At 52.2% G+C, this 20987-nt stretch overlaps 1 protein-coding gene across 1 annotated transcript in view; it reads right to left on the bottom strand.

Annotated features, from left to right (window-relative positions):
- Nucleotides 1-351: 351 nt before the first annotated feature.
- gpib (glucose-6-phosphate isomerase b) overlaps nt 352-20987 on the bottom strand; it is a 33128-nt gene continuing 12492 nt past the window's right edge. The window contains exons 4-18 of the mRNA XM_070898322.1: nt 19982-20101; nt 18749-18832; nt 17758-17904; nt 17518-17589; nt 15550-15594; nt 14666-14719; nt 12331-12391; nt 12061-12104; nt 10829-10981; nt 9341-9470; nt 7733-7809; nt 6693-6821; nt 4539-4614; nt 3850-3916; nt 352-1092 (exon numbers count right to left, since the gene is read on the bottom strand). Coding sequence (XP_070754423.1) covers nt 969-1092; nt 3850-3916; nt 4539-4614; nt 6693-6821; nt 7733-7809; nt 9341-9470; nt 10829-10981; nt 12061-12104; nt 12331-12391; nt 14666-14719; nt 15550-15594; nt 17518-17589; nt 17758-17904; nt 18749-18832; nt 19982-20101 — 1383 coding nt within the window. The 3' untranslated portion in view covers nt 352-968. The remainder of the gene's footprint in view (nt 1093-3849; nt 3917-4538; nt 4615-6692; nt 6822-7732; nt 7810-9340; nt 9471-10828; nt 10982-12060; nt 12105-12330; nt 12392-14665; nt 14720-15549; nt 15595-17517; nt 17590-17757; nt 17905-18748; nt 18833-19981; nt 20102-20987) is intronic.

The following is a 20987-nucleotide window of genomic DNA, read 5'->3' as shown; positions in this document are numbered from 1 at the left end:
CTGCCGACTAACTGAAGGCATAGTTGGTGTCAAAATGAGGGCTGGGGGCTCCTGCAAAAATTTGCTACAATGACTGACAGTGAGCAGAGGATAAAACAAGACTGCACTTGAAGAGCAACTCATCTCTCACTCCACCTCACACAGGATCCAACCTTCCCCTGCACCCAAACACGGACTCCGCTTCCCACCAGCAAGCAGCATCATGCAATTTCACCAACCTGTGGCAGCTCAGTGGGCAGCACTCTCGCCTTTGAGTCAGAAGGTCGAAGGTTCAAGCCGCACTGTCGGAGGGGCGGCTCTGAGGGGAAGGGGAGTGGGAGAGTGATGCAAAGAGAAAAGAACTACACAAGATTTATGATGAGGTTTTATTTTAAATTTGCTCCAGTTTCTAGATTTTCTCTGTGCGTGAAGGGTGCAGGACCCTGGCACTAAACAATAAAACAATATGAGCTACAGTGCAGACACTCCCGAGACAGAGACACACCGAGACCCAGACACACAGACACACACCCACAGACAAACAGAGACCCAGACACACCACCCCTCCCCTCACCCCAAAGAGACACCAAGACACACACCACGACACCCCCCCCACACCAACAGAGGGACAGAGACACACACCCTCACACTCCCATACCGGCAGAGGGACACTGAAACACTGACACACACCCCCACACTGACACAGACCGACAGAGACACACACCGAGACACAGACGGACTTGATGGCTGTAACTTCACTGTGACCGACGGACTTGCAGTTTGAACAGACGAGTCACTGGTGTCATTTACAACATGAAACGGGCTTCAGCCACGACGAGGAAGTGACCTCTGGCGTTACGGAGAAGATAAAACAAGGGTGCCCGCACAGGACAAGCTCCCGTCACACGGCTACGGTGTGGCTCCTACAAGCGGGATGTGAGTGGGGAAGATCCGGTGCATCCCTCCTTCGGGTGGGGACAGCTTGGGGTTCAGGCGCTGTTCTTCTTGATGAAGTTGATCAGCCCATTGGTGGAGCTGTCGTGAGAGGTCACGAGGTCAGAGGTGGCCAGTTCCGGCTCGATTGCCTTGGCCAGTTGTTTGCCCAGCTCCACTCTGCAATCAACCAGAGACCGTGAGGCACAGCATCACATCAACGGAAACTCTAAATACAGATCACACCCTTCTCCCCAAACCCATTCTCATTCCACAACAGTCTTAAAAGGGTTAAATTATGAGGGCAGGTTGCGTAAACTATTTTTAAAATTCATTCACGGGATGTGGATGTCACTGACAAGGCCAGGATTTATTGCCCAAACTTCAGTTACACGGATAGACTGGAGAGCTCGGCTTGTTCTCCTTAGAGCAGCGAAGGTTATGGGGAGATTTAATAGAGGTATTGAAAATTATGAAGGATTCTAATCGAATAAATAAGGAGAAACTGTTTCCAGCGTCAGGAGGGTGGGTAACCAGAGGACACAGATTCAAGGCGATTGGCAAAAGAACCAGAGGAAAGTTCAGGATAAAGAAATTTACGCAGCGAGTTGTTGTGATTGGGAACGCGCTGCCTGAAAGGGCGGTGGGAGCAGATTCAATAGTAACTTTCAAAAGGGAATTTGATAAATACTTTTTAAAAATTTGTTCTCGGGGATGTGGTCATTGCTGGCAAGCCCAGCATTTATCACCTATCCTGAACAGCCCTTGGTGAGCTGCCATTTCAGGGGGCAGTTAAGAGAGTCAACCACATTGCTGCGAGTCTGGAGTCACATATTGGCCCAGACTGGGTAAGGGCGACAGATTTCCTTCCCTAAAAAAGGACATTAGTGGACCAGATAGTTTTTTTACAGCAATCCGGTAGTTTCATGGTCACCATTACTGATACTAGCTTTTTATTCCAGATTTATTTAATTAACCGAATTTAAATTCCCCAGCTGCCGTGGTGGGATTTGAACTCAGCTCTGGATCATTAGCCCCGGTCTATGGATTATTAGTCCGGTAACATAACCACTGTGCTAGCATAGCCCCCTTGGAGGGGAAAAATTTGCAGGGTGCTGGGGAAAGAGCAGGGGGAGTGGGATTATTGGATCGCTCTTTCACAGAGCTGGCACAGGCACGATGGGCCGAATGGCCTCCCCCTGTACGATTCTAACTAGGCTTGTATTCCCTTGAGTTTAGAAGGTTAAGGGGTGATGTAACTGAGGTGTTTAAGTGATAAAGGGTAGAAACAGAGAAACAATTTCCTCTGGTGGGATGGGGTCCAGGAAAGGGGGCATAATCTTAAAATGAGAGCCAGGCTGTTCAGAGATGATGTCAGGAAGCACTGCTTCACACAAAGGGCAAAGGGAATCTGGAACTCTCCCCCAAAAGCTGTTGAGGCTGGGGGTCAACTGAACTTTAAAGACACAGACTGATTGATGTTTTGTTGGGAAAGGGTATTAAGAGATACGGAACCAAGGCAGATAGGTGGAGTTTAAGATACGCCATGATCTAAGTGAATGACGGAACAGGATCAAGGGGATGAACAGCCTCCTTTTCTTCTGGTGTTGAAGTGAATTGAGCAGCTGCAGGACATTTGGAAAAGCAAAATTCAGTCAGGCAGAGTCAGCATGGATTTATGAAGGGGAAGTCATGTTTGACAAATTTGCTGGAAATTTTTGAGGATGTAACAAACAAGGTGGATAAAGGGGAACCAGTGGATGTGGTGTATTTGGATTTCCAGAAGGCATTTGACAAGGTGCCACATAAGGTTACTGCACAAGATAAAAATTCACGGGGTTGGGGGTAATATATTAGTTAGCCAATCCTCTATCCATGCTAACAGAAAACAGAGTCAGGATAAATGGTTCATTCTCGGGTTGGCAACCAGTAACTAGTGCCGCAGGGATCAGTGCTGGGACCCCAGCTATTTACAATCTATATTAATGACTTGGAATAAGAGACTGAGTGTAACGTAGCCAAGTTTGCTGACGATACAAAGATAGGAGGAAAAGCAATGTGTGAGGAGGACACAAAAAATCTGCAAAAGGACATAGACAGGCTAAATGAGTGGGAAAAAACTTGACAGATGGAGTATAATGTTGGAAAGTGTGAGGTCATGCACTTTGGCAGAAAAAAAACAAAGAGCAAGTTATTATTTAAATGGAGAAAGATTGCAAAGTGCCGCAGTACAGCAGGACCTGGGGGTACTTGTGCATGAAACACAAAAGGATAGTATGCAGGTACAGCAAGTGATCAGGAAGGCCAATGGAATCTCGGCCTTTATTGCAAAGGGGATGGAGTATAAAAGCAGGGAAGTCTTGCTGCAGCTATACAAGATATTGGTGAGGCCACACCTGCAATACTGCGTGCAGTTTTGGTTTCCATATTTACAAAAGGATATACTTGCTTTGGAGGCAGTTCAGAGAAGGTTCACAAGTTTGATTCCAGAGATGAGAGGGTTGACTTGAGGAAAGGTTGAGGAGGTTGGGCCTCTACTCTTTGGAATTCAGAAGAATGAGAGGTGATCTTATCGAAACGTATAAGATAATGAGGGGGCTTGGCAAGGTGGATGCAGAGAGGATGTTTCCACTGATAGGGGAGACTAGAACTAGGGGCACAGTCTCAGATAAGGAGCCGGCCCTTTAAAACTGAGATGTGGAGGAATTTCTTCTCTCAGAGGGTTGTAAATCTGTGGAATTCTCTGCCCCAGAGAGCTGTGGAGGCTGGGTCATTGAATATATAGACAGATTTTTGAGCAAGGGAATAAAGGTTATGGGGAGCGGACAGGGAAGTGGAGTTGAGTCCATGATCAGATCAGCCATGATCTTATTAAATGGCGGAGCAGGCTCGAGGGGCCAAATGGCCAACTCCTGCTCCTATTTCTTATGTTCTCACCCCCATTGGTCGTAGCTGTTGACGTCCCACATGACTCCTTGCACAAAGATCTTGTGTTCATACATAGCTGCCGAGATAAAAGAGTAATGACTTTAGAGCAAAGACTGCCCAATAGGGATCCCGCCCCCCTCTCTCCTCCCTCTCCACCCTGGAGACAGGTCAGTGCGTATATGCAGTGAGGGTCTGGAGTGGAGCCAGACTGGGTCTGTAACACCCGCCCACCACCCCCCCCACCCCCAACCTCTGCACACGATGTTTTGAGCGGGGGCTGGGGGGAGGGGAAGAGAGCAAGTTCCGGGGCTATAAATAGCATCACACCCTTTCGCTAGGAAGGAGGGGGAAATTGAGCACTTTACTCACAACAGTACCCCCAGGGCACACTGCAGCCCTAAATCTAATTGTAGGCAAACTGTCAGCACTCAGAGGCCCGCTGACCCCACCCATGTCTACATTTTTGACCCATTCACAGGATGTGGGCGTCGCTGGCAAGGCCGCCATTTATTACCCATCCCGAAATCACCCTCAAGAAGGTGGTGGTGAGCCGCCTTCTTGAACCGCTGCAGTCCGTGTGGTGAAGGTGCTCCCACAGTGCTGTTAGGGAGGGAGTTCCAGGATTGTGACCCAGCGACGATGAAGGAACGATATTTATACGTGCCCCCTCCCCCCTCCCAGTCAGAGACGTCACTCACCGATCAGAACTCCCAGGATGTACGGAGTCAGCTTCTTGAAGATGATGGAGTTGGTTGGTCGATTCCCCTCAAAGACCTGCGAGGTAAACAGAGACAGACAGAGAGAGAGACACAGAGTTAATCTCCGGAGGAGAGGTGGGGAAGCCTCGGGATCGATTCCCAATCATCGAGACCTCGGCTGGAAAGGGTGCGGGGGGAGGGGGTGCTGAAGAGAGGTTCAAAAAATGATTTAAAAGAATGTTGGCCTTTATCTCGAAGGGCCAAAGGGGAGGAAGTGACACTTCAGTTGTCCAGAGCCTCAATCTGTAGTAACTGCGTTCAGTTCTGGGCTCGACACCTCAGGAAGGATAAGGACATAAGAAATAGGAGCAGGAGTCGGCCATTCGGCCCCTCGAGCCTGCTCCGCCATTTAATAAGATCATGGCTGATCTGATCATGGACTCAGCTCCACTTCCCTGCCTGCTCCCCATAACCCTTGACTCCCTTATTGTTCAAAAATCTGTCTATCTTCACCGTAACTATATTCAATGACCCAGCCTCCACAGCTCTCTGAGGCAGAGAATTTCACAGATTTACAACCAAAAGAAGAAATTCCTGAAAAAAAATTCCTCCTCATCTCAGTTCTAAATGAGCGGCCACTTATTCTTAAACTATGTCCCCTAGTTCTAAATTTCCCCATGAGGGGAAACATCCTCTCTGCATCTACCTTGTCGAGACCCTCATTATCTTTTATGTTTCAATAAAATCACCTCATATTCTTCTAAACTCTAATGAGTATAGGCCCAACCTTTCTTCATAAGTTAACCCCGTCATCTCAGGAATCAACCTCGTGAACCTTCTCTGAACTGTCTCCAATGCAAGTATATCCCTCCTTAAATACGGAGACAAAAACTGTACGCAGTACTCCAGGTGTGGCCTCACCAATACCCTGTACAGTTGTAGCAGGACTGCTCTGCTTTTATATTCTCTCCCCCTTGCAATAAAGGCCAACATTCCATTTGCCTTCCTGATCACTTGCTGTACCTGCATGCTAACTTTTTGTGTTTCATGCACAAGGACCCCCAGGTCTCTCTGTACTGCAGCACTTTATAATTTCACTCCATTCAAATAATAATTTGCTTTTTTATTTTTCCTGCCAAAGTGGATAACCTCACATTTTCCCACATTATACTCATCTGCCAAATGTTTGTCCACTCACTTAGCCTGTCTGTATCCCTTTGCAATTTTGTGTACTCCTCACAATTTGCTTTCCCACCCATCTTTGTATCATCAGCAAACTTGGCTACATTACACTCGGTCCCTTCATCCAAGTCATTAATATAGATTGTAAATAGTTGAGGCCCCAGCACCGATCCCTGCAGCACCCCACTAGTCACTGTTTGCCAACCGGAAAATTACCAATTTATCCCAACTCTCTGTTTTCTGTTAGCCAGCCAATCCTCTATCTATGCTAATATATTACCCCCAACCCAGTGAGCTTTTATCTTGTGCAGTAACCTTTTATGTGGCACCTTATCGAATGCCTTCTGGAAATCCAAATACACCACATCCACTGGTTCCCCCTTATCCATCCTGATATAATGATCGTGGAGGGAGAGCATTGCAGATTTACCAGAATGATACCGGGGGCTAAAAGGGGTGAATAATGATGGCAGATTGCATAGACTAGGCTTATATTCCTTTGAATATAGAAGATTAGGTGGCGATCTGATCGAGGTGTTTAAGATAGTTAAAAGGAGTCGATGGGGTAGAGAGAGAGAAATTTCCTCTGGTGGGGGGAGTCCAGAACAAGGGGGCGTCACCTTAAAATGAGAGCCAGGCCATTCAGGGGTGATATCAGGAAGCACTTCTTCACACAAAGGGCAGTGGGAATCTGGAACTCTCCCCCGGCCTCAACAGCTTTTTGGGGGAGTCAATTGAAAGTTTCAAAATGGAGATTGATGAATGTGTGTTGGGTAAGGGTATTAAGGGTAGGTGGAGTTAGGATAGAGATCCTAACTGAATGGTGGGACAGGCTGGTGGGCAGAATGGCCTCCTCCTGTTGCTACGAGAAAGACAAGAGAACACAAAGTGACGTCAGTCTCTCTCGCTTGCTGTGCCAGTGGGTGTGGTTGAATCCGGAGACCCGAATGCACGCGACGAAGCCCAGCTTACCTTGTGAGGAACCAACTTTTCCAGAGCCTCCTTGCTCAGACCGCTAGACTGCAGGTCCTTGCAAGCCTCTTCCTCCGTCTTCCCCTTCATCAGCGCCTCAGTCTGAGCCAGGAAGTTGGACAGGAGAATCTGAGAAAGAAAAAGTGAAAAAGTTAGGAGAAAGAACTTGCATTTATACGGTGCCTTTCTCATCCTCAGGAGGACCCAAAGTTCTTTACAGCCAATGTTATAGACCTATAACCCCTCCCCCTGCCCCCCACTCTCTTCTCCAAGCCAACCCCTCCCCACCAACCCCTACCCAATGTCACCTCACCAACCTGTTCCACCCCACCCCATCCCCTTCTCCCAGCCAACCCCTCCCCACCAATCTCGGGAAATCCTCCAGTCCCGGACCAGTTGCTATTTCTCACTCACTAGTTTGAACCCGCTTTGAAGCCAGTGGCCCTGCAGGTTTGGACGGAGCGGTCCCAGGCGTGGATGGGATCAGTAACCAGGAGGTCTGATCATTTCTTTCCTGGGATTTTGCTCCTGGAGATTAATTGCGGGAGACTCCAGGGCCTTCCTGGAATGTTGCCCACAACACAAGGAGCAGGTCGTCCGGGAGAAAACCCGTCCTCCTCCGCAAGGAGGGGCTGAGTGCCGACCCCCCCCCCCCAGTCTGGGTCAATGTCCGGAGTCAACCCAACACCGAGGGCAGGGACGTCCAATCCAGGCGATTGAACCGAGTCGCACAATAAAAAAGTGACAAGCTATTTGCTCCCTTAAAAGGAAGTTACAGGAACTGCTCAGCAAACAGTGCCCGCCAGAGGGGGTCCAATTTTGGAATGGAGGTTTATTTTTTTTCTTGCACAGGATCAGACCTCAGTCTGTCCTGAGCCCCTCCCACCATCGTTCCCTCGGAGCTGCACAGTCCGGGACCGACTGTTCCGCGCACGCGTGAAGTTTCACACGGGAACGGTGAATGGGCCGCGCACACCCAAAAATAAAGAATTGCCCCCCCCCACACCATCGCTCCCGGCAGCCAATCAATGCTCTCGTACCTTGTGATGCAGTCCTTTACGGATCGGGTTCTGGGTCTGGACCGGGATGAGAAAGTCGGCAGGAATCATGCGGGTTCCTGTGAGAGGTCAGAGATCAGTTACCGAGCCCAGACCCTGCATTAAACAATCCTCGGCACTCAAACCAATTACCACAGCCTGCTTCAAGACGGCAAATTTATCATCCCCTGCTCACGCCCCCCCCCCCCCTCCAATTATTATCCCCCCCTTCATCTCTCCTGATTTACTTGCTGGGGTGCAGTTTTAAGAGTGTTGCGAGAACAGTTTAGAAGTAAATTACATTTATATAGCACCTTGCACATCCTTGGTGCTTCACATCCAACAACAACTTGCATTTATATAGTGCCTTTAACGTAGTGAAATGTCCCAAGGCGCTTCAGGAGGAGCATTTTCAAACAAAATTTGACACAGAGTCACATTAGGACAGGAAAAAGATAGATTTTAACAAGAGTCTTGAAGGAGGAAAGAGAGGGAGAGAGGCAGAGAGGTTTAGGGAGGGAGTTCCAGAGCTTGGGGCCCAGGCAGCTGAAGGCACGGCCACCAATGGTGGAGCGATTATATTCAGGGATGCTCAAGAGGGCAGAATTGGAGGAGCGCAGAGATCTCGGGGGGTTGTGGGGCTGGAGGAGATTACAGAGATAGGGAGGGGGCAGGGATTTGAAAACAAAGATGAGAATTTAAAAATGAATCCAATGAATTACCATAGAAGTGCAGTCACTGTTGTTACATAGTCACAGAGACGGCAATTGGCACACAGCAAGATCCCACAGGAAAACAAACGAACGATTGAGAAGAGAAGCTGTTATTGGGGTTGACCAGCCCGCCACCACTCCACATAACCCAGAGATCAGTTAACTGCGGCCAAGGCCGGGGACCGCCCTCCTGATTCCGCAACTCACCAGGCAAAGCCCAGAGAGCCATTGGCACAGAGCCCTTGTGAACCTTCGAATGCCAGCACAGTGGGTGGAAGAACCAAAATAGCTACATCTCCTCTCGGTTCCACAGAAAGGCAGGAGCCCAGCCTCCCCCAGCCCCCCAAACCTTGTACAACACCCAACACCCCCCCCCCCCCCCCCATGGAACCCCAACCCCAGCTCCAACAGGAGGAGGGGGCAATTGCGGTTAAAACTCCCACATTTCATCGAATGATACAGCACAGAAGATGGCCACTGGGCCCACCGTGCCTGTGCGAAAGAGTGATCCAATTTGTCCCACTCCCCCGCTCTTTCCCTATAGCCCCGCAAATTTCTCCATTATAAGTATTTATCCAATTCCCTTTTGAAAGTTACTATTGAATCTGCTCCCACCGCCCCTTCAGGCAGCGCGTTCCCGATCACAACTCGCTGCGTAAAATAAATTCTCATGTCACCTTTCGCCAAACACCTTAAATCTGTGCCCTCTGGTTACCGACCCACCTGCCACTGGAAACAGTTTCTCCTTATTCACTCTCTCTCTCATCCCCCTCTCTTCTCCTTTCCCTCCCTCCCTCCCTCTCCACCACCCCCCCCGATGGTACAGTTCCTGGGTCTGGGCTGGGCACCTTATCCGATGACTATGTGCCAGCATGGTGGTGCCCGTGTTGAGACTCACCCTGGTGTATCAGCTGGTAGAAGGCATGTTGCCCATTGGTGCCAGGCTCTCCCCACACGATGGGGCCAGTGTTGTAGTCCACCCGTGTCCCTTTGCTGGTGATGTACTTGCCGTTGGATTCCATGTCACCCTGAAAAAAAAGAGACAGACAGTTAGATTATCCGATTGTTCAACTTTCCACCCGAGGCAGGAACAAGTACGACAACCTGCCTGTATCGAGCCCTACACACAATACCACATGGCCCCGGCCACTCGCCGGGGTAAGACACGGTATTGCCGATGCCCCGCTCCAGGTTTTACCGGCATTTATCGACGCTGCTAAAACTGCCTCAGATCTGCTCCATGCCAACCAACCTCTACCTGACCTCCCTATTGGACAACTACCCTGTCAATCAAACATGGAACACAAGGTTATTATGAGCAGCAGGAGTCAGCCATTCGGCCCCTCGAGCCTGCTCCGCCATTCTCTCAGATCATGGCTGATCTTTGACTTCAACTTCACTTTCCTGCCCGATCCCTAGATCGCTTGATTCCCCGAAGAGTCCAAAAATCTATCGATCTCAGCCTTGAATAAACTCAACAACTGAGCATCCACAGCCCTCTGGGGCAGAGAATTCCAAAGATCCATAACTCTCCAAGTGAAGAAATTTCTCCTCATCTCAGTCCTAAATGTCCGACCCCCTTATCCCGAGACTGTGCCCCTGGTTCTAGATTCCCCATGTCTCGATCCTGTCAATCAATACCGGCCTTGCCAGCGACACCCACACCCAGAGAATGAAATCTAAAGGAAGCCTGGGATCTTTGTGGCTCCGCTGGTCCCTGGGTAAATAAAGACTTGAAGGAATAAAGCACCTAGTGACTTGTCCCCGAGCTCACCCATCACCCGTGCTCGCTCACGCACATTGGCTCCCGGTCTGGTTTTCAAATTCTCCATCTCAGTCCTAAATGGCCGACCCGTTATCCCGAGGCAGATGACCCCAAACACTGGATTGGGCACCAATGAGATTGCTCAAAATCAATCTTACCACAGGTGTGCATCCTGCAGCGAGGGATGAAAGGAGTCTCCTTCGCAAGACCAGCGGTGGTTTAGTCTGATGTACATGCAGCGACCCCACCCCGCTGTCCCCTCAATATCTCCCACCCTCACAACAGGAAACATTCTTAAAAACCCACACGTGACAAAATGGCCGCCGGTATTCGCGAGACATTGGAAAACATTCACGGAAATCAGTCGAATTATTGTTAACATTTCGGCCTTCAGCCAGCCAACAGAGTCTGGATATCAACAGACGCAGACCCTCACGGGTGACATTTAGCGCCAGAGGTGCCAGACACCGAATCACGGCGAGGCTCAACTCACCAAATCTGCCAGACGGAAGGCCAGAGCGAAACCGAGAGGGAGTGTAACGGACCCCACGGGCAGAGGCCGACACACTCGGGGCAACACTCGCGCGCAGAGACACAGTTTGTGAAGAGGTTACCGGGTACCTGTTGGAAGTACGCTGCGAAGCGGTGCATGTACTGATCGTAGGGCAGTAGTGCGTGGGTCTCCACATTGTAGAAGTTGACGTACCAAACCCCCAGCAGAGCCAGCAGGACAGGAGCGTTCTGTTCCAGCGGGGTGCAGTGGAAATGGTGGTCCTTTAAAATAGGAGAGACCGTGAGCAGAGGGAGACAACAACTTGCATTGATATAGCGCCTTTAACACAGTAAAACATCCCTAGGCGCTTCACAGGAACGTTATCAAACACAATTAGACACCGAGCCACATAAGGAGATATTGGGGTAGGTGACCAAAAGCTTGGCCAAAGAGGGAGGTTTTAAGGAGCATCTTAAAAGGAGGAGCGAGGAGGATAGAGGGGTTCAGGGAGGGAGCTCCAGAGCTTGGGGCCCAGGCAACAGAAGGCACGGCCACCGACGGTGGAACGATGGAAATCGGGGATTCTCCAGAGGGCAGAGTTAGAGGAGCGCAGATATCTCGGGGGGGGGGGGGGGGGGGGAGGGGCTGGAGGAGATTTCAGAAATAGGGAGGGGCGAGGCCATGGAGGGATTTGAAAACAAGGATGAGAATTTGAAAATGGAGGCATTGGCGGACCGAGAGGCAGAAAGGCCAGCTGGTGAGCTCAGGGACAAGTCACCATGTGCTTTATTCCTTTCTTTACCCAGGGACCAGCGGAGCCACAAAGGTCCCAGGCTTCCTTTAGATTTCATTCCCGGGATGTGGGCATCGCTGGCAAGGCCGATATTGATCGACAGGGTCGAGGCCGAGGATGTTTCCCCGGGCTGGAGAATCTAGAACCCGGGGTCACAGTCCCGGGATAAGGGGTCGGCCATTTAGGACTGAGATGAGGAGGAATTTCTTCACTCAGAGGGTGGTGAATCTTTGGAATTTTCTACCCGAGAGCGCTGTGGAGGCTGAATCGCATCCGCCGTAGTTCTCAACTCTCCAACGGCTTGATAGAACAGAGCAGCTTGCCAGGGGCACAAGCGCGCCCATCAAACCCGCGCACCGCATCGCACCGACCCCGTGGGCTGGTGTAAAGGAGCATTCACCGAGTGGCCCGACAGGCTGTGGATCGGCGCGCCAATCCTCGCGCTGCGTCACATCGTGCTCCGGCGGAAGAGGGCAAGGACACGCGAGCGAGAGACGGGCAGCGTGGGGGGGGGGGGGGGGGGGGGAAGGGGATCGAGAATCAAACTCTGCGTCCTGCGACACTCACCATCCAGTGCGCTCCCTTCAGCAGCTGTTCAAAGTTCTCAAATCCTGAAACAAGAAACAAGAGTTTACTGTCGGATTCGGGGCCGGGGCCTCCATCATTGGGATGAGAAGAGGAGGAAGCGGGGGAAGATATTTCAGGATGAGGTCGGGGGGGAAGGAGAAGAATAAATTTCAGTCTAGTGCAGAAAGCCTTGGCTTGAACCCCCACCAGCGCCCGTCGTGTTACAGGGCAGGGCCTCAGGCCGGGCCCAGCCTGCCGAGCGATACGTACCCACGTGAAGAGCGATCGAAAGCCCGATGGCCGACCACAGAGAGTAACGTCCTCCGACCCACTGCGGACAACAGAGGGGCAAACGTTAGAGACAGAGACACCGGCAAACGATGTCCCCGCCCTCCCTCTCCACACTGACCCCCGCCCGGGTACTTCTCCTCCTCCCTCTCTCCCCCCCCCACTCCATTGCCTGTGGACGTTAATCCCAGTAAGGGGCCAGGGGAGGGTGCAGTCGAGAGAGGGAGAGGGCGAGAGGGGGGGAGGGGGCGAGATACAACTATCTGAAGTAACCCAATCATTCACCCTGCCGCAATGACCTTCAGCCGTGCCCTTTGAGGAAAGGTCGCAGCCTGAAATAACCCTCGCTCCCAGCAACCCGAGAGCAGCTGCCGGGACATCCTGCACCACAGACACAGCGAGAGCCCCAGCCACTTCGATCCACCCCCGGATCAGATTCACAAACCGGGACAGACACTCAGTGGTGAAGTTTACAAAGACCTGAATCAGCACAGTCTCCGTACGGTGAGCGAGGGGCAGCGAGCGAGCCTGAGGGGGGGGGGGGGAGAAAGAGAGGGGCCACGAGTGAGCAGTGGAGGGAGGGGAGCCTGGACACCACTGGCGGGATACCTGCACAACCAATGCATTTTAGAACGACATTCCCACCAATGCCATTCCTCTTCCCCGCTCGGGCACAGCGCGATCCCGGTGACTGAGCTAAAAACCGAGACAGCCCCTCCCCATCCCCCCAGCAATGATTTTACCTCGGGACGTGCCATCACCGAAGCCTTAAACCCACCCAGCATGAGCCCCTAAAATGTGTAACACTCCACCTGCATGCTGACCCCACCCCCGGCACGCCCCCCCCATCGCGCCCTCTCGCGCCCTTATGGAAACATAGAAACATAGAAAATAGGTGCAGGAGTAGGCCATTCGGCCCTTCTGGCGTGCACCGCCATTCAATGAGTTCATGGCTGAACATGCAACTTCAGTACCCCATTCCTGCTTTCTCGCCATACCCCTTGATCCCCCGAGTAGTAAGGACTTCATCTAACTCCTTTTTGAATATATTCAGTGAATTGGCCTCAACAACTTTCTGTGGTAGAGAATTCCACAGGTTCACCACTCTCTGGGTGAAGAAGTTCCTCCGCATCTCGGTTCTAAATGGCTTACCCCTTATCCTTAGACTGTGTCCCCTGGTTCTGGACTTCCCCAACATTGGGAACATTCTTCCTGCATCTAACCTGTCTAAACCCGTCAGAATTTTAAACGTTTCTATGAGGTCCCCTCTCATTCTTCTGAACTCCAGTGAATACAAGCCCAGTTGATCCAGTCTTTCTTGATATGTCAGTCCCGCCATCCTGGGAATCAGTCTGGTGAACCTTCGCTGCACTCCCTCAATAGCAAGAATGTCCTTCCTCAGGTTAGGAGACCAAAACTGTACACAGTACTCCAGGTGTGGCCTCACCAAGGCCCTGTACAACTGTAGCAACACCTCCCTGCCCCTGTACTCAAATCCCCTCGCCCTTCCCCCACCACTGCCCCTCCATCGGAGGCCTGGAACGGGGGAACAAGCACAATATAGTTTCCTTCTGTCTGTCTGTCCCTGTACATTCGAAAGCTTCTTGTTCTAGAGGGACAGAACTGAAAGGCAGGTTATGTTAAACTTGTGTCGAACCTCGGCTAGATCACACTGAACAGTTCTGGTCTCCATATTAGAAAAAGGATATAGAGGCACTAGAGAGGGTGCAAAACAGATTACAAGGATGATACCAGAACATAAGAAATAGGAGTAGGCCATACAGCCCCTCGAGCCCGCTCCCCAGGTGGGTGGAGTGGAGGGGGAGGACGGAGGTTATACCCAGCAGGAAAGACTGAACCAGTTGGGGCTCTTTTCTCTAGAGAAGAGAGGCTGAGGGGTGACCCGATCATTCTTTAATGATATGATGGGGTTTCAATAAGTTAAACAAGGAGGTGTTTCCACTTGTGGGGGAGACCAGAACTAGGGGCTACCAATATAGGAGAGTTTCTAATAAATCCAATGGGGAAATTAAGAGAAAATTATTTTTCCAGAGTGGTGAGAATGTGGAGCTCGCTGCCACAAGGAGGGGTTGAGGCGAATAGTATCGATGCATTTAAGGGGAAGCTGGATAAACACATGAGGAAGAAAAGGAATAGGATGTGTTGATGGGGGTGAGATGAAGAGGGGTAGGCAGAGGCTGGCGTGGGGCATAAGGCCCAGTATGGACCCATTGGGCCCAATGACCTGTTTCTGTGCTGTACGTTCTCTATATGTAAACATGCAGACATCAGGCGTTACCAGATTCCATGTACTTACGTCCCAGAATCCAAACATATTGTTAGGGTCGATACCGAAGGCCTCCACTTTGGGCTGTAGGTCAGAGAGCAAAGGTCCCATTAAAAACATTTGCCGGTCATCACACACACACACCCCACACATTTATACTCGCAAGGTTTCATAGAGTTGATTTAGAGTCCGAATGTTGTGGGTTCAAGCCCCCACTCCAGCACATAATCCAGGCTGACAGTCCCAGTGCAGTACTGAGGGAGCGTCGCACTGTCGGAGGGGGCAGTGCTGAGGGAGCGCCTCACTGTCGGAGGGGGCAGTGCTGAGGGAGCGCCGCACTGTCGGAGGGGGCAGTGCTGAGGGAGCGCCACACTGTCGGAGGGGGCAGTGCTGAGGGAGCGCCACACTGTCGGAGGGGGCAGTGCTGAGGGAGCGTCACACTGTCGGAGGGGGCAGTGCTGAGGGAGCGCCACACTGTCGGAGGGGGCAGTGCTGAGGGAGCGCCACACTGTCGGAGGGGGCAGTGCTGAGGGAGCGCCACACTGTCGGAGGGGGCATCGTATGGATGGGATGTTAAACCAAGGTAGATGTCAAGGATCCCAGTCTTCAAAGAGGAGCAGGGGTGTTCACCCAGTGTGCGGAGGCCAACTTTCTTCCATCAACCAAAAGACAGGCCTTCATCTCGTGCAGTTGTGGGATCTTGCTATGTGCAAAAAGGCAGCCTTTTGGGGATGGGAGCGAGCTGGGACAGGCGCTGAATCATCATTCCTGTCTGGCCCCATAAGGTGCAGAGTTAGTCCCGGTCAGGAGGGAGAGTCCGACAGCAATAAATGCGGGACGGAGGTAACGCGGGAGCTCGGGAGCGGCTCACAAACACTCAGCGGAGAAAGGGCGCGAGGGTCACTGGTACTCACCGCATTGGTCGACAGGGCAACAAAGTGCTTGGCAACGGCAGAGGGCTGAGGGGAACAAGCGATAAACACATTAAATCTCAATGTAGAAACAGATCACAGTCATCCCATAAATACAACACATACCCCGCGCCTTGCTGCACAGGGGTTGCCAACTCTCCAGGTTAATCTTCAGGTCACTGCTACGAACAAAAACCCGGGAGAAAAATTATAAGGCGGTCAAAAAAAAAGGCTCTTAATTTTCTTCAGCCACTTTTGTTTATGAATTAGAAAAATATTTAGGGGGAAAATCAGTTGTTTGAGTGGCGGGGCTGTTAGAAACCTCCAGGAATTACAACCAAGCAGAGTTGGCAATCCTCTTGCCCCAACTGATGGCAATTGTTTAGGTATCAATGCCTCAGCATTACGTTCAGCCCCGGGGAGGTGGGAGGCCCTCCCAGCTTTACAGAGCCATGTCACAGAGGCAAACTCTCAATGTGCTTGTGGGAGGTCCACAAGAGCCAATCCCCACCAGCCTGCGGCTCAGTGGGCAGCACGCTCACCTCAGAGTCAGAAGGTCGTGGGTTCAAGCCCCGCTTCAGAGACTTGAACTGAGGGAGTGCCGCACTGCACTGTCAGAGGGGCAGTGCTGAGGGAGTGCCGCACTGCACTGTCGGAGGGGCAGTGCTGAGGGAGCGCCGCACTGTCGGAGGGGCAGTGCTGAGGGAGTGCCGCACTGTCGGAGGGGCAGTGCTGAGGGAGCGCCGCACTGTCGGAGGGGCAGTGCTGAGGGAGCGCCGCACTGTCGGAGGGGCAGTACTGTGGGAGTGCTGCAGTGTCGGAGGGGCAGTACTGTGGGAGTGCTGCAGTGTCGGAGGGGCAGTACTGAGGGAGCGCCGCACTGTCGGAGGGGCAGTACTGTGGGAGTGCTGCAGTGTCGGAGGGGCAGTGCTGAGGGAGCGCCGCACTGTCGGAGGGGCAGTGCTGAGGGAGCGCCGCACTGTCGGAGGGGCAGTACTGTGGGAGTGCTGCAGTGTCGGAGGGGCAGTGCTGAGGGAGCGCCGCACTGTCGGAGGGGCAGTACTGTGGGAGTGCTGCACTGTCGGAGGGGCAGTACTGTGGGAGTGCTGCACTGTCGGAGGGGCAGTACTGAGGGAGTGCTGCAGTGTCGGAGGTGCCGTCTTTCGGACGAAATGTTAAACGGAAGCCCAGTCTGCTCTCTCGGGCGGATGTAAAGGAACCCATTGCTCTATTCGAAGAAAAGCAGGGGAGTTATCCCCGGTGTCCTGACCAATATTTATTCCTTAACCAACACCAAACACAGGTGATCTGGTCATTCTCACATTGCGGTTTGTGGGAGCTTGCCGCATTTCCCACCTTACAACAATGTCTACACTTCAAAATAAGTACTTCACTGTCCGTAAAGCACTTTGGGAGATCCTGAGATTGAGAAAGGCGCTATAGAAATGCAAGTTTTTCTTTTCTCAAAGTCATTGTTATTTTTGGAATGATCAATCCCACCCTGGCTGATTGCTCTCGTCCAATCCTAGCCCAGGAACGATGAAATGGGCCAAACCAGCAGCAACTAGGGGTTGTCCACAGTTCCAGGAGACAAGGAGCTACTCCGAGCCAGGGACACAGAATTCTGGGCCGCCCGTGGTGACCCACACGGACCAGAAAGTTCCGTGGAGCCTCAGAGTCAACACAAGGAGTGAAGGCAGTCAGCTGATCCCAGTTGGAGGCATTTTGGGGGGGGGGGGGGGAAAGAGGGGCTACAATTGGCCTCAGTGCCCTAGAGAGCGGACGGAGCCGACTGTGATTCCCCCTCTGGGGTAATAGTCCAACATCCACCTTCTGGCCTCCTAATGGTGGAACAGAATGTGAATACAGCGAGAACCCTGTATTCTTCCTTCCCCTCCACCCCTCCCCCTTCACTCCCTCCCCCAACCCCCTCTTGCTCCTCTTCCCCCCCACCCCCCAATCACCACTTACATTCTTCGCAGCTGCCAGGAACCATTCTTTAGCCGACTCTGCGTTGGTGATGGTCTCCTGGGTGGTGAAGGTCTGGAAAACAAAGATAGTCTGTCAACAACAACCAACACCCTTCATCCCTGGGACAGCCCCTACCAGGACTCCCAGGGCAACGGCCTGTGGAGAAACAGCGAAAGTTTGTCCCCCCGGCGAGCGGGGGCATCGGCCGCAGGCTGACCACGGTTGGGCTCGGACACCTACCTTGGACGCGATGATGAAGAGCGCAGTCTCGGGGTTCAGCTCAGCCAGGGTCTTGGCCATGTGGGTCCCGTCGATGTTGGACACAAACCAGACCTTCGGCCCATCCTTGGCGTAGGGTTTGAGTGCTTCGGTCACCATGAGCGGACCCTGGGACAAAGAACAGCACATGTTTACCAACTTGAGGGATGGAGCAGGACTCGGGCAATCCAGCACCCACTCCGATCGAGTCAGCACGCTCACAGTGCTGGGACCCCTCAAACCAGGGATCAGTTCACCACAGACACATCATTAAAGAGAAACCCCCCCAGGCACAGACTATACACAGTCAATACTTCATCAAAAAGGAGTGAGTGTAACTTCAAAAAGGAACAGGAGGCCATTCAGCCCCTCGAGTCTGTTCCAACATTCAATTAGATCATGGCTCATCTGTATCAACTCCAGCCACATGACTTGTCCCCACCAGTACTGTACCCCAGTATTATACAGTGACAGGCCTGTATCCCAGTGTTAGTGACAGACCTGTACCCACCAGTACTGTACCCCAGTGTTATACAGCGACAGACCTGTACCCACCAGTACTGTACCCCAGTGTTATACAGTGACAGACCTGTACCCACCAGTACTGTACCCCAGTGTTATACAGTGACAGACCTGTACCCACCAGTACTGTACCCCAGTGTTATACAGTGACAGACCTGTACCCACCAGTACTGTACCCCAGTGTTATACAGTGACAGACCTGTACCCACCAGAACTGTACCCCAGTGTTATACAGTGACAGACCTGTACCCACACGTCTATATCCATTTACTCCAAACCAGCTCAATCACAGCCCGCCCTCCCCAACCCCCCACCCCCCACACACACACACATACTAACCCGAGTTCCCCCCGTCCCCCACAGACTGACCCAGTTCAGTCCCCCCACCCCACACGTGTTGCTGATCCTGAAGTTGCGGAAAGTGACGAGGAGAAAGCAGAGGTTTCCCTACCAGGTCCGAGCCACCGATCCCGATATTGACAATGTCGGTGATGGTCTTGCCGGTGAATCCCTTCCAATCTCCCCCGCGAACTTTCTGCAATAGAACGAAATTCAGTGAGACACGTGCCCGAGAGGCTCGGAGTGCCATGATGGTGCGGTCTAACTACCATCCAAACACCAATTACATCCTGGCATTCAGCACAGCCGGCCAATCCAAAACCAACTTTCATTTCCCACATTCCTCAGGTACAAGGGGACCTGATCGTCTCGGTGGCATTCGGCTGGTCATCGCACATCAAATCCCAGGTCACATGATGCCACTCAAGTTCAACCAATCACACCCCACTGCTGGGGTTGTCACTAATCGCGAGCAGGTCAAAGGTGGAACTTTCTCCATAGACCGTGAGGGAGGGCCGTCAATGACATGTACCACTCCCCAAGGTTCTGGGGGTCACATTACACTCAATGCCAAAGGGCATTCCCCCCGGGTTAACTGGCACACCAACAGTCCGGGGCAGAGGCTGGTTACTCCAGAACTGCTGGCTCAACAGCAACCCGCTTCACAGGAGCGATCATCAGACAAGAGTTTGACATCGAGCCACGAGGTGATATTAGGACAGATGACCATAAACTTGGTCAAGAGGCAGGTTGTGTGTGTTCTCTCCCCCCTCCCCCAAAATACAATAAAATATATATTTTTTTTAATTCCCAACAAACTTTTGAGAATTCAATCAGCCCCAAAACTGACTGTACAGTTCAATATTGACAGGGGACCAGCCCAAAGGTTAATAGGTCAGCCACCAGACTCCGAGTCAGAGATATACAAAACAGTAAGCAAAATTATGAAAGGGTTCGACAGAGTAAACATAGAGAAGATGCTTCCAGTTGTGGGGGAGTCCAGAACTAGGGGCCATCAATACAAGGCAGTCACTAATAAATCCAAGAGGGAAATTAGGAGAAACCTCTTCATCCAGAGGGTGGCAAGAATGTGGAACTCGCTGCCACAGGGAGGGGTTGAGGCGAATAGTATCGATGGATTTAAGGGGAAGCTGGATAAAGACAAGAGGGAGATGGAGGAGGGGCGGGAGCAGGAACACCATGACGACCCGTTTCTGTGCTGGAAATGCTGCGTGACTCGGAGTTCCTCCCCCCACCCCCCCAGCCACAGGGGGAGACACACGGGACAATACTCATTCTGGCTGCACCGCGGCTACAGACTCTCAGTTGCGAGCTCTCAGGTTACCTGGCAGAAATGCTTCATCTTTTCCAGCACCGCGTTCACCTCCGGCATCACATCCTTGCCGTCCACCTGGATGGGGATATTGGAGCGGTTCCTCAGTGCGATGTGAAGCACAGCGCGGTTCTGGGGAGAGGGAACGGGAAGCACATTACACCCCGGTCCGCGGCTCCCATCACCCAGTGTCGGCCCGCTCCCTGCGGTTACAGTCGCAACAAAGGGCTGTTAGTCCGGCAACAATAACCGCGGTGGGATTCAGGCCCGAGTGGTGTCTAGACAAGCTTTAATATACAGTGACTAACAGCAGTACTGGACTTATACAACTGTCCGACTGCATTACATTAAATGGTGAGCAATTCATACAACCCGTTTCCTTCTTGACGTTCAAGCTGATCTGACCCGTGACCTTTGCGGGTCACTTATGGTGAATGGGCTCTGACTTTAATAGGAAAACGGCCCCATTCTTCTACTGTTCGGCAACCTTGGGCTGCACAACAGCAGCGTAGGTGTACATTGGAGGGGTACACCGCTTCTAGTTTTTTGCTTCATCTCAGTTCTATGGAGGAGCGGAGGTGAGCGGCCCTGGAGCAGCGTGAAGGCCCCAACCTATGCGAGAACACCAGCGGCAGATCGGGGTCATAAAAGGAGCGGCGAGCAGCGGCCTGGGAGCAGCGCGGAGGTGTACCACTCCAGGGAGCAGCGTGAGCTGGTGCAGGAGGGTGACAGCAGCGAAGCGTGGGCAGGTACAGCAGGGGCGGCGAGAGACTGTGGAGGGATGTGTTCGGGGCCCAGGGGCAGCACGGGCCCAGCCCACACTGCGATATGTGCATGCACTAGGTCCGTGCAACAGAGCAGGTCTCCAGCCTGGTGGCTGGTGTGCAACGGCCACCCCACATTAAAAAAATCTACCCACAGGCATCTTCCACCCTTCAGGACGTAGTTCGGGATCTGGAATATTAGGTCATTCATTGAAACACCTGGGAACGCATCTTGTTTTGGTGAGGAGGCAAGT

The sequence above is a fragment of the Pristiophorus japonicus genome, chromosome 13 (genome assembly GCF_044704955.1).
Source record: "Pristiophorus japonicus isolate sPriJap1 chromosome 13, sPriJap1.hap1, whole genome shotgun sequence".
Classification (NCBI taxonomy): domain Eukaryota; kingdom Metazoa; phylum Chordata; class Chondrichthyes; family Pristiophoridae; genus Pristiophorus; species Pristiophorus japonicus.
Note: the sequence above shows the minus strand (reverse complement) of the source record. Positions and strands in the feature narration are given on the sequence as shown.